This window comes from Natrix helvetica (assembly GCF_964273705.1).
Source record: "Natrix helvetica genome assembly, chromosome: 2".
Taxonomy (NCBI): Eukaryota; Metazoa; Chordata; class Lepidosauria; order Squamata; family Natricidae; genus Natrix; species Natrix helvetica.
In genome coordinates, this window is record NC_138552.1 from 114,479,946 (window position 1) to 114,498,243 (window position 18,298).

Genomic DNA, 18,298 nt, shown 5'->3' on the forward strand with positions numbered 1-18,298 from the left:
CAAAATCCTGAAGTTGAAAGTTCTAACAGTTCTAATCTCATACCAATGCTTTGGTCATTTACTGCAGAGATGAGCAATCTTTGACAGACACCATCATACAATCTGACAAGATGATCTAAATATAAAAACTAACTACCATATTTTTTGGACTATAAGATGCACCAAGATTTTGAAGAGGTAAATTTTAAAAAAGGTTTTTGTCCCCAGGAGCACTCTGCAGGCCTCCCAAGCCCTCTGCATGCCCCATTCTTTGTGAAAAAGGGCACACAGAGTTTGAGAGGCCTGCAAAGTGCTCCTGGGAGCCAGGGAGGGCAAAAATGCGACACTTGGGAGGCAAAGAACAGGCCTGTTTTTTTGCAAAAAACAGGGTGTGCAGAGAATTTGGAAGGCCTACAGAGTGCTCCTGGGGACTTGGAAGGGCAAAAACAGACCCGTTTTTGTGAAAAATGGGGCCAGTTTTTTGCTAGTTTTTGCCCTCCCCAGCCCCCAGGAGCACTTAGCAGGCCTCCCAAATCCACTGTGTGTCTATTTTTGCAAAACAATGGATACGCAGGGTGGGATTTTGGGAGGCCAAAAAAGCTGTATTCAGTGTATAAGATACACCCAGATTTTCACCCTCTTTTTGGGGGGGAGAAAAGGTGCATCTTTTACTCCCAAAAATATGGTAATGTGTAGACAAGATGTTCATAAGAACTATGTTAATTGATAATGGTTTCTAGTAGCTTTCAGCAAATACTGTTTTAATACTCCTGATCTCCCTAAGAAATGCACCTTCTTACAACATTTCTGGCCCATCCTTTCTTGCAATTTCAAGGAATGTTCAAATAAATAAACAAACAATGTCAAGAGTGTTAGGATTCTGGGATTCATTTAACTATTATCCAAATTATACTAGCCCATATTAGCATGTGTTTGCTTTTCAGTAACTTCTCTTCACAAACTAGCAGAATCAAAGTCCTCTACACAGATGAGCTGCAGGGCCAGGAGATACGTACTCTTGACAGATGATTTGACAATTTGTGACAACTATGCTGAATATAACTTGTCTGCAAGTATCAAAGCTTGCAGTTCTAATGAAGAAGGAAACAGCAGTTGTAACACATGATTACCTAGAAATGAGTAATTAAGACTGGAATTCTTATTTGCATTTTCAGGAATGTTAATCGTTCCAACCATAGGACTAGCTCCATATTTATACCTGAATGGTCCAATGCATGGATAAGACAGTGTTGACAAAAAAGACACCAACTGTTAAATACCTCAGAGTAATTTAGAAAAAGGATGAGTCTGCATAAAAGGAATCAATATTACTGAAATACAATGGATAAAATATTGGAGAACCATTTTAAACAATAGATTTCTGGGGCAAGGCTAAGAGAGAGGAATTGTCATAAAGCAGAGGACTAGGAATAGCTTCATAGCCATGTTATAGAAAATGAAACAACTTTTCTATAAGGCTGAATCAGGATTAATTCTTGCTGAATCAGGGTTAATTCATTCACTGTATACATGTATCTACACACAATGGCCAGTGACGTGATTCAAGTAATTTAAAAACCAGTTCTCCCTAATGACTGGCTAGGTAGGCGTGGCTGGGGTGTGTGCTATGTGACTGAATGGGCGTGGCCAACCTGACATCACTCACGGCAAGGTGGGGCGATGCAGGCAGTCTGAAGTGACGGTGGCAATGGCTGGAGCCTTAGTGCGGCAGGGAAATACATCTGTACTTGACTTTGTACAGCAACAGCATTTTGCCTTTGTCGTGATACATTTGCACTCAAGGCAGCCCTCGCCTTAAAAAGATTTTTAAAAATGGCTTGCCTGCTGACCTGGCCCACCACTCCTGCTTTTGCCAGGGGTGAATGGGGCAGGGTTGCATTGTGGCTCTGCATCGTAATGAGCTCCAGGAGGGGACCTTGTCTCCCCATTGTGAAGCACGCTAAATTTCACTGTGCTGTGCAAGGTGCTTCGAGAGCAGCAAGCAGGCCACCTCGGCCATGAGGCAGCAACAGCAGTGGTGATGGATTGGGTTGGGTCAGCAAGTAGGCCATGAGGCAGTGGCGGTGAACGTGGCAGGCCAGTGTCTCGGGGCGGAAAGCAGGTCGCACATCTCCCCAAGTGACTGAGCATGCCTAGCTGCACCAAAAAAGAGCGGAAGTAGCCACCTGCCATTTCCTGCTGCAAAAATCTTTTTAAAAACCCTGACTGTCGGGCAACAAGAGCCAGCAAGAAATGAGGTGCCGGAGAATCAGCTGTAAGCCACTTCTCACTGCTGGATGTGGCTTACAGCTCCAAGCCCAAAGTGGCAGGAGTCAAGGGCTGCCTTGAGCGCAAATGTACCACAACGAAGGTGGAATGCTGTTGCTGCCCAAAGGCAAGTACAGGGGTGCTTTGGTCCCGCACTAAGGTTCCGACCATCGCCGCCGCTGCTTCAACAACATGCACCACCCCACCTTGCCACAACAGCGCCATTACCTCACTCTGGCCGGCGAGGGCTGTTCTACTCCTTGCACCACCCTCTACGGTGGAGATTTCCAGCCTCACTCAGAATGAGTCTCCCTCCCCCGCCGTCGGCCTTACCTTCTCAGACTAGGTGAGGTGTGACTGGGAAGGGAGGGCTCAGCCAGTGGTGGGATCAGCCGGAATTGCCAAACTGTGCAAAATGTTAACAACCCGTTTGGCTAAACCAGTGCGAACAGGCTGAATCCTACCATTGACAATGACTATATTTTACATACTAATATTAGAAACTGCCCAAGTCAAAATGAAGTGCAAATCATATTAATTCTAAAATGAGAAAGCATATCTAGCTGAAAAATTCAAAACTTCATGAACAGAAAAAATGGGATACAATTCTTACTAGGTAAAATTCCCTGGAAGGGAGAAAGAAGAAAAAACTACTGCCTTTTATAAGGAGTACTGCCTTTTATATCAATGATAGAAAGTTCAAGTATCAATTCAATCAACTAGTAAAATTCTCAGAATTGCTAGGGATAGAAGTGTAAGAAATGTAAGAAAAACCAAATAACGTTTGGGGTTTACTTTTTCCTTCATAGCATAACCAAGCATAGCCTTAATATGGAGTAAAATCACAAATATGTCCCACTAGGGCGAAAATGTAATTAAAAAATTGAATAGCATATACACTGAAATAAATGGGATTTGATAACTGTTTTCATTATTTGAATGAAAATAATGAATAATAATATTCTATTCAAAATATGATTCAGCCTTAAAATTTCCTGTCTCAATTTACCAATCAAATTATTATCTGACTTGATGGCCAGTGCCAAAATTTATTAGTTTTCTTTTTACCTCGGTCTTTCACAAGAAGAGCCTTATAAAGTTTTTTCTGCAGTGCTGACATTCCATGGTAGAGAACCACTTCTACCTTCTTTGGAATTTCTTCTGAAACTTCTGCCTTCACTCTCCTGAGCAACAAAGGCTGCAACAGACTGTGAAGTTCTTTGACTAAAACAGAGACAGAAATATCCAGTTAAATGTAAGCAAGATGTGGACAAGTTATGATTCTTAAAACTGAAGGAAATCTAACGGGATCTAAGGGATATACCCATTAATTTACAATCACTTCATCGTTTAGATGGTTAATGCTTTGGGTGTATGTTTGTAGGAAAAAGACCGTTGCACTTACGTGAACGGTCGTTCTCGGTGCGCTGCGTGAGAATCCAAAGGAATGGGTTAATATCGGTCTCCTTGCCTAGAGACTGATTTGAATAACCGTGGCCACGCCTCCCTTTTCACTCAGCTCTTCAGTTTTTTCAATGGAAGGCATGGCTGTTTCGAGAGATGAAAGCACGAGATGCCCTCCTAACCTTGAAACCCCCCTGCTCTGTACGACCCTGGACCAAATTGCAAAAGGGCGGGGTTGGATTCTCACGCAACGCACCGAGAACGACTGTTCAGGTAAGTACAACGGTCTTTCTATGACTGACTAAAATAAAGGAAATAACAATACCTGCTAGCAAGGAAAATCCAAAGGAACGACTCACAAGGTATAGGAGAAAATGTGATCACGTCTCTTCAGGAAGACTGAATTGAAAAAACCGAGGAGCCAAGTGAAAAGGGAGGCGTGGCCACGTTTATTCAATTCAATCTCTAGGCAAGCAGACTGATATTAACCCATTCCTTTGGATTTTCTAAGCAGCACACTGGAGAACTTGTAAATCTTCCTACAGCTTCAAGTAACAGAAACTAGCTAAAAGTGGATCTATGTAACATACATATCTTAATGAATTCGAGTAGAGATATTTAAGAAACATTGCGAGAAACACTTCCCAATTTGAAGTAGAAGGCGAAAGGCCTGACCATTTCAAATAAGCCATCAATCATCCACAATCAGTCTATTCAATTGACTCAAAAAGACAAGCGAGAGATGTACAGTAAATGAAAGAGATGTACAGCATATAAGACTGCCATAACACATAATTAACAAATCAGGGCACCAGTATTTCAATAATGCGTTCTATGTATTTATCTTTTATATTTTCTACATTTCATATTTCAGAATACAATGCCAGTATCATTAGGCTAAGGCAAGTTTTAGCTAGTTTGACTACATCTCCTGAGTAATGTTGTGTTTGATTACATGAGTATTACAGGTAATTGACTATTTTGGATTTTAGTTTATTTATTTAATGGTTACTGACCTTAACAAATGAGATTATGTAATTTGATACTTTAAAAAAGAGCTTCAAATAGCAAATATATAACTAATTGCTGTTATTGGTGCAATTGAAAACTACAGTAGTCTCATTTAAGGATAAACCCACTAAAATTAATATGGCTAGAGTTACCAAAATTAACAAGTATAAATCTCTCTAATTTCAACTGGTCAATTTAAGAATTCCATGATTCAGCAGCATGACATAAGACTGAGGAAAGCTGTTGTATGGGGAACAATGCCTGTTGCTACGGCAAATACATGTGTCATATTAAAACATATTCAATGTATCATTTAAATTCCAGGCACTAATTATGCATGCAATAATGACCTATAACTTTACTGGAGACTGAACTCTTTCCCTCACATATGCACCAAATTCAGTACCTTTTAGAAAAATCTTAAAATTATAAGTGGATCTGGGGACCATACTAAGTTATGACTACTGAACAATGAAGCTTACAGCCAGTCCTCAAAATTGCAGTGGTCACTATATCCCCACAATCGCGATTGAAATTACAACAGTTGCAATGTGTAATGGTTGCGTGATTACCATTTGGGACCTTCACTGCTGGCTTCCAGTAAGCAAAGTCAATGCGGGAGTCTGCAGGAAGTCACAAGTTGTGGTCACATGGTATTGTCTTTAATGACTCTGCATAATTTGCTAAATAATTGCAACCAGAATTGCAGTTAAGTCAGCATAGTTACACAATTTTTTTTCTTTATGACCATATTGCTTAGCAACAAAGTATTTAGTGCCAACTTCTGTCATTAAATGAGGATTATCTGTACTTAAAAATAAATTTACCTAAGAGACTTTGCATTTCCCCAGGGCAGCAATTGTATATAGTTGTATATAGCTGCATAAGTTAAAAAGTGAAAAAACATGCTAAGAATATACACGTACATCTCTTATAACATTAATGAAAAAAAGAAACAGCAAAAAGATGAGGTCCATGATATCATAAGAGACTGAATTCTTAATTAAAAATAGGAGTGTTTTTGGTTCAAGAGCAGGCTATGCACATTCCTTTAATAACAGTAGCATCATCAAAAAAGAAGCCTGAATCCTAACTGTTCACATTCTGCAATGAATCTCAACTTTCTACTTGCCTGTTTCAGTGTCTTTTTCAATTTCATGGTAATAGCAAACAAATTCATCTGCCAGTTCCTTGGGAAATATAACTGGTTCAATAAAAGCAAGCATGGAATATAACTCTTGAAGATTGTTCTGAATTGGAGTACCAGTCAGCAGAAGACGGAAATCTGTTGAATACTAAAATATGTCCTGTAGTTTAGCATTTATTTTTTGCATTCTTTGTTCAACAGTCAGGGATAAATCTATTTAAAAATAGCAAAATTCTATTATATTACCGTGTTTCCCCGAAAATATGACCTGTCCCGAAACTAAAGCCTTGCCACATTTTTCGCGTGGCAAAAATATAAACCCCCCCCTCCGGCCAGGCAGAGCACTGCTCACTGACCTAGCGTTATCCTGAAACCGCCAAGTCGCAGGAGCCGGGTGGGGGGAGCACTCAAGTTGCTTGCCACCTTCGGGATACCACTAGGTTGGGGAGTGGCGTTCTGCCTGGCCAGAGGGGAGAGGGGCTGCTCCCTTGTGAACTGGCTCCCGAAGAGCCGGGCACAGCCTCAGGGGCGAAGCAGCCATGAGGTAACCAGGCTCACGAGCAGCTGCCTGGCAAATCTCCTCTCCAGCCGGGCAGAGTGCCATTCACTGACCTAGGGGATATCTCTAAGGTGCCAAGCCATGTGGCGCTCTGCCCGCCCCCCAGCTCCCGCGGCTTGGCACATTCGGGATATCCGCTAAGTCAGTGCATGGAGCTCTGCCCGCTGGAGAGGGGATTTGTCAGGCGGCTGCTCGTGAGCATGGTTACCTCATGGCTGCTTCACCCCCGAGGCTGTGCCCGGCTCTTCAGGAGATAGTTCACAAGGGAGCAGCCGCCCGGCAGCCCCAAAACAATAAGCCCTCCCTGATAATAAGACCAAGGCTATATTTTGTGGGGCAAAAGAAAATAAGTCCCTGTCGTATTTTCAGGGAAACACGGTATGTGCCTACAAATTTACCTACAAATGGTCACAAATTGACATTACGGTTAATTTTCCTTTGTATTTATCAAATATATTTTTATTGCTTAATGATCAAAATAAAATTTCTCTCTGGGTATAGTTTAGACACTGCTGAAGAATTTGATTCATTATACATAACTATTAGACCCACACATGCAAGTTAATTGATATAGAGTGATGGAAAGTGATGCGGAGACATGATTCGGAACTTTGCGATATTATTTTGCAATTAGAGGTTAGGATCCATTCTCATTTTAGTAAAGTTGGAAAATTTGTGTCTTCTGAAAAAAATGTGTTTTTATTCCAGAGTTAAATTGAATATTTTAAAGTTAATATTAATGTTGCTTCTTTTCTTACTGAAGAATAAAAGTGCCAATAATTTATCTTAAACTCAAATTAGATATCTCCTCACATCAAACTAGAAATTGTCTATTACTTAGTTGAACCCTTAAAGATAACCAAGAAACTGAAATCTCCTCAAATGACCAAGAAGGCACTTAGGAAATATTCATCTTCTAACATTTGAACAAAAGAAAATGTACTATTCTTTTACCTCAGATAGTGTTTTATGAAGCAATGAATCCTGATTCTTCAGTCTCTGAGCTTCATCCACAACAAGACACGTCCAGTTAAAACTAAACACAAAGACCAGAAATATGATGCATTCAGATCTATTATTTGCTTAATGTATTCACATACAGGAACTGAGATTTATTAAGGTTTAAGTTATTAAAGTTTTATATAGTAGCTCAGAATTAGAGACCTTGAGAAATACTGTATACAGTTTCTTTCCCCTTGGTCATATCTCTTTAAATTTCTTATGTGTTACATTAATGCGCACCTACTAATGCAAATAATTACCACTGTCTTCTCTTCTGCCCACTAACTGATTCAAATAGGTAAAAGCACAAAAAGGAGACAAGCTTTGTAAGAACAGGCTTCATTCTAAAAACTAAAACAACTATTAATATTTAACTGCCTCCAAGGTCCAAAAAGCTTTTGTGTTGAAAACATGATATTTGTACTCGACGTCCTCACCGTTTTAGAAAGGCTGCATCTTTGAGGCACATCTGTAAGCAAGTGAAAGAAAAGTTTTGTTTATACTGTAATTTTATATGTTTGTTTTAAAGAAAAGGATGATTGCATATCTAAACCACTGCTGGCTAGATTAGAAATCAGATAGTTTTAGTTTAAAGCATAGCCAACTGAAAAATTCTTGAAGAATTTTTTTGAAAAGATTTAAGTTGAGCAAACTAAAATTAATAACCTATAGATATTCTATAATCTGGTTTCAACAAGCTCATAATCTACCTTTCTAAATATTTGGATATTTTTCACATCCATCTATTTCTGTTATACTAGAAAAAGGATATACAGCGCTTTTCCTTCCCATCAATCTACTTGTACATCTGGCCTTAATTAGATGAATATAAAAATAAAACAATTTATCAGACCTTAATGAGTGAGTGCAGGAAAAAGACTCTACAGAATAATTTCAACTGAGGACAAGTTTAATTTTCAGAGAAACTACCGTATTTTTCGGAGTACAAGATGCACTGGAGTATAAGACACAACAAGGTTTTGAAGAGGCAAATTTTAAAAAAAGTACATAGGTAGATAGAAGGGTAGAGAGGGAGAGAAAGAGAGAGAAATACAGTAGGTAGGTAGGTAGAGAGAGTAGTTAGGTAGGTAGATAAAGGGAGAGAGAGAGAAATAGAGAGAGAGAGAAATACAGTAGGTAGATAGGAAGAGAGAGTGAGTGTAGATAGGTAGGGAGAGGGATAGAGAAATAGAAAGAGATAGAGAGAGAGAGAAATACAGTACATAGGTAGGGAGAGAGAGAGAATAGGTAGGTAGGTAAGTAGATAGAGGGATAGAGAGAGAAATACAGTAGGTAGGTAGGGATAGAGAGATAAAGTGTAGGTAGGTAGGAAGGTAGGTAGAGGGATAGAGAGAGAGAAACAGAAAGAGAGAAATACAGTAGATAGGTAGGGAGAGAGAGAGAAGGTAGGTAGGTAGGTAAGACAGAGGGATAGAGAGAGAGAGAAATACAGTAGGTAGATAGATGTTTCCAGGTGTATTTATCCATGTGCTAGAGAAGGAAATAGCTGACAATCTGAAGCACCTAACTTTGTTTCTGCTGGCACAGCACTTGATCAATCTAATTCGCATCAATCAGTTAAAGAGCTTTCCAAAAGGAAAAAAAAAAGCACTCTGCAAACCTCTCAAAAACGTTTTTTTTTTAAAAAGGCATGAATAGCCTTGGAGGGGCTTGCAGAGTGCTCCTGGGGGGGGGGGGGGACATGAGAAAAAAACAGCCCATTTTCCGTGAAAACGGGCCCGTTTTTCATCAAAAAAATTGCACGCATAGCCTTATGGAGGCTTATAGAGTGCTGCTTCGGGGGCAAAAAACGGGGCGTTTTTTGCTCATTTCTGCCCTCCCCAGCCCCCAGGAGCTCTCAGAAAGCCTCCATAAGAGCATGCACTGCCATTTTGGTGAAGCGGCACGGCTACGGGAGGCAAAAAATGCTGTATTCAGTGTATAAGACACACCCAGATTTTCAGTCTCTTTTTTGAGGAAAAAAGGTGGGTCTTATACTCCAAAAAATACGGTATTGCAAAAATAAATTTATCTATGGAAGCAGAATTGCCATTGGGAAGACAGAATGGGCCAATCATTTGCTCCCTTCCTCCTACAGGATCTTCATATTTTACAACTTATCTCCTCCAAAGTTGTCCTTTTGCATTTTAATTTAAACTTGCATAATTCAAATCATAAGTAATTGTATGGAAGAGAAAAAACTTTCCAGCACAAAAACTTCCAACAGGTCAAAGAAGCCTACCTATTCACAGGCCTTGAGATAGAGAATCAATCAATCATTTTTACACACACACACACATACATATATACACATACCTATATATATATACATACACATTGTACCCTATTCCCCCGAAAATAAGCCCTCCCCGAAAATATTGTAATACAGCAGCAGCTATGAGGTGACCACACTCGCTGTCTCCTGCTCCTCAAAAATAATAAAACCAAGCGCTTATTTAGGGGGTCAAAAGAAAATAAGACCCTGTACATATACATACATACATTGCGAATTGTCTTAAAAATGCAAGTGCCAGGTGTAGTTATGAAAGAAACAATTGTGATCTCCAGAACTTTAAAAATATATTTATCACTTAGCTTTCGTTAGCAACTGCTAACTGTCAGAGTGTAAAAGTCATTAAAGAGATACCTGCCTTATACAATACTGTATACACTCTAACGATATTAGCAGTTGCTAACGAAAACTAAGTGATAAATATATTTTTAAAGTTCCGGCGATCACAATGTCTGTTTCTTTCATACACACACACACACAAAATATTAATTAAAACAAATGATATACCTCATAGGTAGTCAGCAAAATGTGGAAACCATGATTTGATTTCAAATCCTGTTGTAGTTCAGCTCTTTCTTCTTTGCTTCCGGAATATATCACAGTGGAAAGGCTCGGAGAAAACCTTTTTTAAATGTTTAAAAGAGCTCTTGATCAATATCTTTCTTCTAATTAGAATTATAAATGTACACACTGTATTGGTTCACTTATTCCAACACTTATCTATTCTGTGATGCCAGAGACAAAACTTGACAATTTATGTGCAAACTACCTCTTTTCCTAACGTAGCAAATTTCTGAAAATAATTATCTCATAGAGACAGACATAGGTAATAGAATGCTATGGCTAAATTTGTAGATAACTGCATTTAAAATAAATGGATTGCACTTCATTTTGCATAATTTTTCTCAATCCAAATTTTACTATATTCCTTCTTATAAGCAAAAAAAAAAAAATCAGAGGAAGTATGGGCAGCACCTTTTCAACTAACAAATGTTAAAAAGCTTAGCTCACTTCAGCATATATTCACTTCATCATAGACTCACACACTTCATTTATACATCTGATAAATTAGTTACACCTCACAAAAGATTTTAATAAAATGTATTAGTTGGAAATACACTACTAGATTTCTGATTATCAACAGGCATAACATATAGTTTGTAATAATGCTGCCAATTCTGTATCTAGGCACTGCTCAACTACAAACTGACTGGGCAGCACACAAATTATATTTGAAACTTGCCAGAATATGCTTCAAGAAATGTAAAAACTTTTAAAATGTTTACCTTTTCAATTCATCTCTCCAGTTGTTTAACACAGAGAGAGGGCAAATGATCACAAAAGGTCTCCTATGAAGCTTCCCACTCAAAAAAACAAGCAGACAAATAGTCTGAAATAGATTTTAAACATATTTTGGATTTATTTATCACATACAATAACATTCATTTTTCTTTTGACAATTAGGAAATCATACATTTCATATAGAAAGACAAAATAATACCTGGCAAGTCTTCCCCAGTCCCATTTCATCACCCAGAATACAGCCATGCCCAGTTTCATAGCAGTTTATCATCCAGTTTACACCTTCTATCTGATAGGGATACAGATGAATAGCTAAAAAATAAGAAAGGGAAACTATTGCATAGGAACTCTTAATTTACATAAATGGCTCTTTGAAATACAATTAATCTAAAGAATTAGACATTAAACTTTGATTATGCAAAAGCAGTTATCGTCATTTTCTTAGAACTTATTTCAACCTAGCTATTTTCACTGCCATTCTAGAAGGGGAGCAAAATACAGTGCAGTAGTTTTCTCGAACCCGGTGCCTTATTTTAATTAGCATTTCAAGATATGTCTAAACATAAAATTATCTTTTTGAAGATATTACATTTTAATGCATATTTAATACATTTGACAATTACCCAAAGAGTAAGAATTTATACCAAGCATTAAGAAGTTACCACTACTATTCTCACAATTCTCAGCCAATATATCCAATGGGAGTTAATTCTAGCAAGTCTAAAGCTGGTAAATTAAATGGTTTTACTGCATCACATATAACCTGTTACATTGGTTCTTGTATTCATAGGATTGCTAAGAGAGCAGCTACAATTTACAAGAAGGCAGGACAGACAAGGTAATTTATGGAATAGCATAACTATTCAAGAGAACTTACTTTTTAAATCCATAGGAATGCCAGTCTAACAATATATTTGTTATTTTTTAAGATAGGGGATTTTAAAGAAGATATCTTCTTTCCTCTGAACAAGCAATATGTAAATTCTTGATTTGGAAAACTACAGAAGTATCTGAACCACTTACCGGTAATATTGAATTAACTTATTCGTTTTAGGTTATTTTAGCATCACCTGGCTTTTTGAACAGGCCAACAAACCAAAGTATTTTGTACGTTAATCCCATCAAGTGATGGGATGGCTGAAGCTAGTTTTTAATATACAGTACTTAATTACCATTGCTTATTTTTTATATCTTTTTCATTTTCATAGTTTTAAATAAAACATGCTCCAGTTGAATTAATTCAATTCCCTGGCTGCCCCCAATACAAACTAGCTTATCAATAGAGCCTAAGTAAGTTGATCTATGCATTTCATCTTTAGGAAAAATGGCTTGAAACTTACCCGTTAACCCCCATTGGCATAATTGTTCCTCTATAATACTTTTGCTTCTTTATCTGGATGTGGATTTGTTAGAAAGAGTTTGAAAAAAGCAAGACATCACACAGGCTTCAAAGCAGGAAGCTCCGATCCCTCTTCCTTTGGCCAATTTTCAGTTTCCAAAACAGTTACCGGAAAGAAAGCAATGGGCGGGCTTAACTGGATTGGTTGGTTAGAAAGAACATTGCGTCGCAATTGGCTTTTGCAGGAACCTGGGCGTGTTCTACAAACAGCATCATTCTATAGAACAGTGACGCTGCTCACACAGGCCTTTCAATGTTTTGTCGGCGTTGCTGTTTTTACTCTGCATTGCGTTTTCTTGTTGGACTCAGTCGACAGACTGTATGCCTATTTGTATACAGTATAATGTTATTGAATAATAATCTTAAAATTAACCCTATATAGAGCAATATAATGATTACGATTATGAGTTTTTTCCCCAAGAGCAACGACGCATCCTCTAGCAGATTTCCTACCCAAGGGTCGATTCCCGCCTAAAGTTGCTGTAAATTTTTAGTAAAACTAATCGGCTCTCCAACCACATTTTAGCCTCTTATGTCGATAGAATCCAGGCAGTATGGATTTATCTTGTGAGAACCCCCCCCCCCGCCGCCTCACCCCAAATTTGAGTGAAGTGTTTGGCATTTATCGATCATCGATAAATGAACAAGTGAAACTAGGTGGGGACTTACCTGAAGAGCTTGAAGAGAGCAATGTAACAAGACAGAATAAATGCCCCGTGTTAAAGTAAGATCCACTTGTCGTGTCTCTAATTACGCTAGGCTGTAGCTTCTTTGCTCTGGCCGTTCCGCCCCGCCCAGTTAGAGATGGTCCCTTTTGCCACTCACGGTCTTCTATAACAGCAACGTCCCGCTGCAGGAACAGCGGAATTGTGCGGGACTCGATTAATATCGCCTATCACTTAAGTTTTGTCCCCTCAGACAAAAATGTGCCTGCAGAAAACAATTACCTAGCAAATCAAGCTGTTCTGCTACCACTAAACCATAAAAAAGGAAATTTATGACAATCCAATTCTTGCCGCTATTCTGCTGTATGTCGGCGAACCAGGAATAAAGAGTTAATTGGAGAATCCATGGATATGTTAACAAATCATTGTCTAAATGAAATTTAAAAGACCGCAAAAAGAATCGAAAATTGTGTATATTATTTAAAATCTTTCAGGATCTCCTAACACAAATCTCTTCTAATTTGTAGCTTCAGAGTGGTGTCGGTGGACATCTCCCCCACTGGCGCAAACATGCGATTAACCAAAAGCGAGGCGCTGGGCAGACAGCTGTTCCAGCTTTGCCCGATGGAATTACGGAAAAATACCAAGCTGAAGCGTCACATTCCGATTCTCTAAACAAACGGCAAAAAAATAGCTGCTTTCATCAAGCTCCGCCTCCAACCCAGTAAAAATCTGGGAGACCGAGAGAAGCATTTTGTACTCTTCTGCTTTCTGCTGATCTTCTTCTCCTTTTCCGTGGGCCACCTGACCTGAGCCATGAAGGACGAAGGCTGGCAACTATGGACGGTCGCCTGGGGGGCCGCGCTTTTCCTTTTGTTTTATTTAGGTTTCTTGCGGCGTGTTAGTGGTGCGGCTGGCACAGCTTTTCACCGCCGGCGGTCGGGCCGTTTCGAAAAATCTTTGAGTCCTCCCGTGGACGCGGTGAGTAGGGTCGTAAAGACAATTGCACGCTTTAGGACGATATTCGCATCATCCAGGCTATTTCTGGTAGCATGGATTATCTGCATGTGAGGGGCATGGAGAGTGCTAAGCCGTATAGTGACTGAGGTTGGACACGACTGAATGGCTGACGACGACGACGACAACGGAGTCTACGTACGCAAGCTGTTTCTTTTCGCTGTAGACATTATAGGAGAGTTGGGGTGGCAGAAAATCAGAAGGAGTGTAGTTAACTTCCAATTAACCCATTTTATGAAAACACTTAAGTTTTCCTGAGTATCTGATGAATCTCAGGAAAGCTTGTGCATTTTTACAAATTTTGTCTTCAGGAGAAAAAGAGCAGATATAAATAGGCATATTTTTTCTGGAGGTCATTTTGAACATGAGCAATAAAACATGTGAGGAGGGCCCCTTTGCTGTCCCAGAAACTCTGGAAGCCAAAATCACAATGGCACTTTACTTATTTCAGCCATGTTATTATGCAAGAAAACTCAATGGAAAAGGCAGTTATATTTGGAAGGGTCAGCCCTCCAAAAACATGATGGGTATACTATATACCAGTGATGGCGAATCTTTTTCGCCTTGGGTGCCGAAAGCACATGCGTGCGCGCTATCACACAAACTCGAGTGCCCACCCACATAACTTAATGCCCCCCTCACCTGTGTGGACCCCACATTTTTGCACAAGGCTTCCTCGCCATTCCCTGCTCTGGCTGCTTCCCCTTGGCTAACACCCAGTGAGGGGAGCAGTTGCTCTGCCACAAACGGGCAGAGATTGGGGTGGGGTGGGGGGATGCTCAAGTGTGCTCCTGTGTCAAAAAACCTTCTCTTATCATTCTCCTGTGTAAAGATTGGACCCTTTTTACTAAGGCAGGTGTGAGTCCAGTTGCTAAATTCCCCCCTTCTATTAAAGAGGATCCTGGGCACTACAGTCAATAGACAAATGAGGGAGGGAGCTGCTGGCACAGGGGAAAGACAAGCGGCAAGGAAAGAAGAAAAAGCAGCTTTTTTCCCTCAAGGTGGCTGCTCTGTTCCCCCCCCCCCCCCAAAAGGGGAATGAGGAAGAGAGCTATCTGCATGAGGGAAAGACAAGCAGCAAGGAAATAAGAAAAAGCAGCTTTTTTCCCCTCAAGGTGGCTGCTCTGTTGCCCTTTTCTCCATTTCAGCACCACTCCATGGGGCCTGCCCCATCCACCATCGTCCAGGTCCTCGCTTCTCCCAAGCATTTCTTTGCCTATTTAATTTCCCCTCCGTAGCATTTTTCCATTGTGTTTCTTGCTGTTTTGGACAGGAAAACAAAGTTTGTGGGACTAAAAAAAACCCCGTTCAATCAATCAATTCCAACTTTGCGAGATCTCTCCCCCTCCCCAAAGTTGTAATTGATTGATTGAGGTTTTTTTTTTGTCCCACAAACTTTCTCTCCTCATTTCCGTTTGGATTCCAGCGATCGGGCAGGATCCTTTTTAGTAGCAGCGGGGGGAAGGGGGGAACAGAGCAGCCAGCACGAGTGAAAGAAGCCTCTTTCCTTGCCGCTTGTCTTTCCCCCATTCCGGCAGCTCTCTCCTCATTTCTGGTTTGCATTGGGCTGTTTTTCGCCCTTTGGAGGCTTCAGGGAATCCTCCAGAGATTAAAAAAAAAATATCAAAAATCAGCTGGCCAGCGGGCGCATGCGCATTGGAGCTGACAGGGCAATGCCTCGGGTGCCCTCAGAAATGGCTCCGCGTGCCACCTGTGGCATGCGTGCCACAGGTTCGCCATCACAGCTATATACCATCAAAGCTGACATAGCATAACACAACTGAAAGAAGCTGTACAAAATTGGAAAATGTGGAGAGAGCTGGTCCATAGAAATGCCTATAGTTGGACATGATTGAATGGATAGTATCACTAATAAAGCTTGTGGTATACTTCATGGATGATAATGGAGTGTTTGAGTCCTTTTCTATAAGAAATAGCAAAGATTAAAAAGATTAAAAAGCTAGTAAGTCTGTATAAATTAACTTAATGTCTACTTAGATCAAAATTGTCAGCTAATATTTAATACATAATGTGTGTCTTCAAAATACGCACATTAAAATGACATTCTAAATCTGTTGGAAAGTAAAGATCTTGGTAAAAAGAAATTTTGGCCTGTAACAAAAAGTAGTGGGGGGGGGGGGAAATGGAGTAATAATATATGTGAGGAGTTTACCATAGACTCCAGAAAAAACAAAGCAGAGGGGAAGAAGATTCATAATAGTAAGCTTTCAGACCGATTCTGGAAAAATAACAATTACCACAATTTGTGTTAACAAAATTATATAAAAGACATTAAAGAAGATTACTTTATTCCTGAAGAAATGAATGACTTTTCCCCTACATGTAGATATAATTATTTCATTTAAAAGAATTTCCAGCAAATTCCCCTGTACACTCCTAACTCCCTCTTAGCCTGTCATTATCATCTTTTTTAGATATATGGAAATATCTTACATCTTACAGAGAGGGAATATATTATTTTATATATAAGGCAGGTTAAATTCTTAGGAATGTATTTGACAAACATGAATATATAAGGATTTATTTAAAAATATACACAGAGCTGAAAAAAATGTAATGTCTAGTTTATCAATGCCAAATTATTTTCAACCCCCCTCTGACTTGTTTTTTCTGGAGTCTATGCTAAACTCCTCACATATATTATTACTCCATCCCCCCCCTTTTTGTTAGAGGCCACAATTTCTTTTTACCAAGATCTTTACTTTCCAACAGATTTAGAATGTCATTTTAATGTGTGTATTTTGAAGACATACATTATGTATTAAATATTAGCTGACAAGTTTGATCTAAGTAGACATTAAGTTAATTTATACAGACTTAATCTACTTTTTATATTTGCTATTTCTTATAGAAAAGGACTTTAGATATCTTTGAAATTGCAATCATATGTTGTGATAATTATTTTGGAGGGGCAGCAGTATTAATTTGATTTAAAAAAAACAACAGCTAATGGATTTATCGTGACAATAGTTCTGTAAACCAGTATATGTTTTCTCTATTTATTTCTAGTGGTCCCCCAGACTATCTGGCTTTCCTCTACAGCTTTGCGTGCACTTGGTCAATACAGTAAGTATCCAGCCTTTCCTCCTTCTTCTTCTTTACTTCCTCTTTTACTGCTTCAGATGCTGAGGGAGATGCAAAGTTCTAGTGGCCTCAACCATTGTTGCACTTCTAGTGGCCTCAACCATTGTTATTTGATGCTGTTGTGTATCTTTGATGTCTCTCCATCTTTTTCTGGGTCTGCCTTGTGCTCTTTGGCCTTCTCTTTTTGTATATGACTTTTATAGCATAGAATCCCAAGATCAATATGGTTAAAAGTTGTACTCTTCAAACTACTTCTATATCTATAGCATATCTCTTGATTTTCAGTGAGGATTATCAAAGGTAAGACTAGGCAACGTTTCCAGGTGGTTTGGACATAAATTTCCAGTTTGTCCACTTGATCCAAAAAGTAAAGTAATACCAGTTAGTAAAAAGTTAACAGGAACAATTTAAGCTTATTTTCCAATCCGATTGTAGTGTGTAATCTCTAAATTGTATCCAAAATACCTGTTTCAAAAAGTTGCTGATTGTTTGAGCTGAGAGAATGAAATAGCTGCAGAATAAGCAGGTTTTAAATGAAGCTTTTCAAGAGTGGACCAATGTATCCATATCTATGAAATAACCTCAGATAATCTCTGATCCTTCTCTATTAGTAACATTGAAAATGAAGGCATTATTTGATGCAATTCTCTGTGACAGGCTATGGCATTCTCTCTGATTAATTATGATGCTTCATGAGAATACAACAGCACAAGTTACGTGAACAAATGGCAGATAATTAATGACAATTTTCCAACTTTCAAAAGAGTTAAGCAGAGTGAAGAGTCAAGTGTATCCTTATCCTCCTATTATTTAATGTTTATCGTAATGACATTCTGTAGGTCTTTGTCAAACCAACATCTTTCACCTCTGCCTGCATCCCTCTTTGCAACCTAAGTGAGTCTATAACCAAATCATTGCACAGTAATGATACTGTGTCATATCATGTTGGTTGATGACTAGTGAACAATTTTCTTTCTTCTTTTGAAATGATATTTTTGATCTGTTAGGTCATAAAAGTTGAGTTATGAAAACAGTCTCTCTAACCAAAAAGATTACTTGATAAATTTATTTTTATCTAAACATTTCAAGGTTTATAACTGAGTTTTAAAGGAAAGGAAGCTTCTGTTTCATTTTTGCCCTCAAACTC

General features: G+C 39.0%; 2 protein-coding genes across 4 annotated transcripts in view; one reads left to right on the top strand and one right to left on the bottom strand.

Annotated features, from left to right (window-relative positions):
- The window catches only part of CHD1L (chromodomain helicase DNA binding protein 1 like), a 60,236-nt gene extending 47,790 nt beyond the window's left edge, over positions 1–12,446 (bottom strand). Inside the window, exons 1-8 of the mRNA XM_081943185.1 lie at positions 12,306–12,446; positions 11,165–11,277; positions 10,950–11,053; positions 10,171–10,285; positions 7,808–7,839; positions 7,323–7,404; positions 5,795–5,957; positions 3,316–3,471 (exon numbers count right to left, since the gene is read on the bottom strand). Coding sequence (XP_081799311.1) covers positions 3,316–3,471; positions 5,795–5,957; positions 7,323–7,404; positions 7,808–7,839; positions 10,171–10,285; positions 10,950–11,053; positions 11,165–11,236 — 724 coding nt within the window. The 5' untranslated portion in view covers positions 11,237–11,277; positions 12,306–12,446. The remainder of the gene's footprint in view (positions 1–3,315; positions 3,472–5,794; positions 5,958–7,322; positions 7,405–7,807; positions 7,840–10,170; positions 10,286–10,949; positions 11,054–11,164; positions 11,278–12,305) is intronic.
- A 170-nt stretch (positions 12,447–12,616) lies between these two features.
- The window catches only part of LOC309387060 (uncharacterized protein), a 38,305-nt gene continuing 32,623 nt past the window's right edge, over positions 12,617–18,298 (top strand). For all 3 annotated transcript variants that reach the window (XR_014174533.1, XM_081943186.1, XM_081943187.1), the window contains exons 1-3: positions 12,617–12,683; positions 13,557–14,010; positions 17,077–17,133. Coding sequence is in view for 2 of the 3 variants with exons in the window: in XM_081943186.1 (XP_081799312.1) it covers positions 13,846–14,010; positions 17,077–17,133 (222 nt within the window). In the remaining variant the exon portion in view is untranslated. The remainder of the gene's footprint in view (positions 12,684–13,556; positions 14,011–17,076; positions 17,134–18,298) is intronic.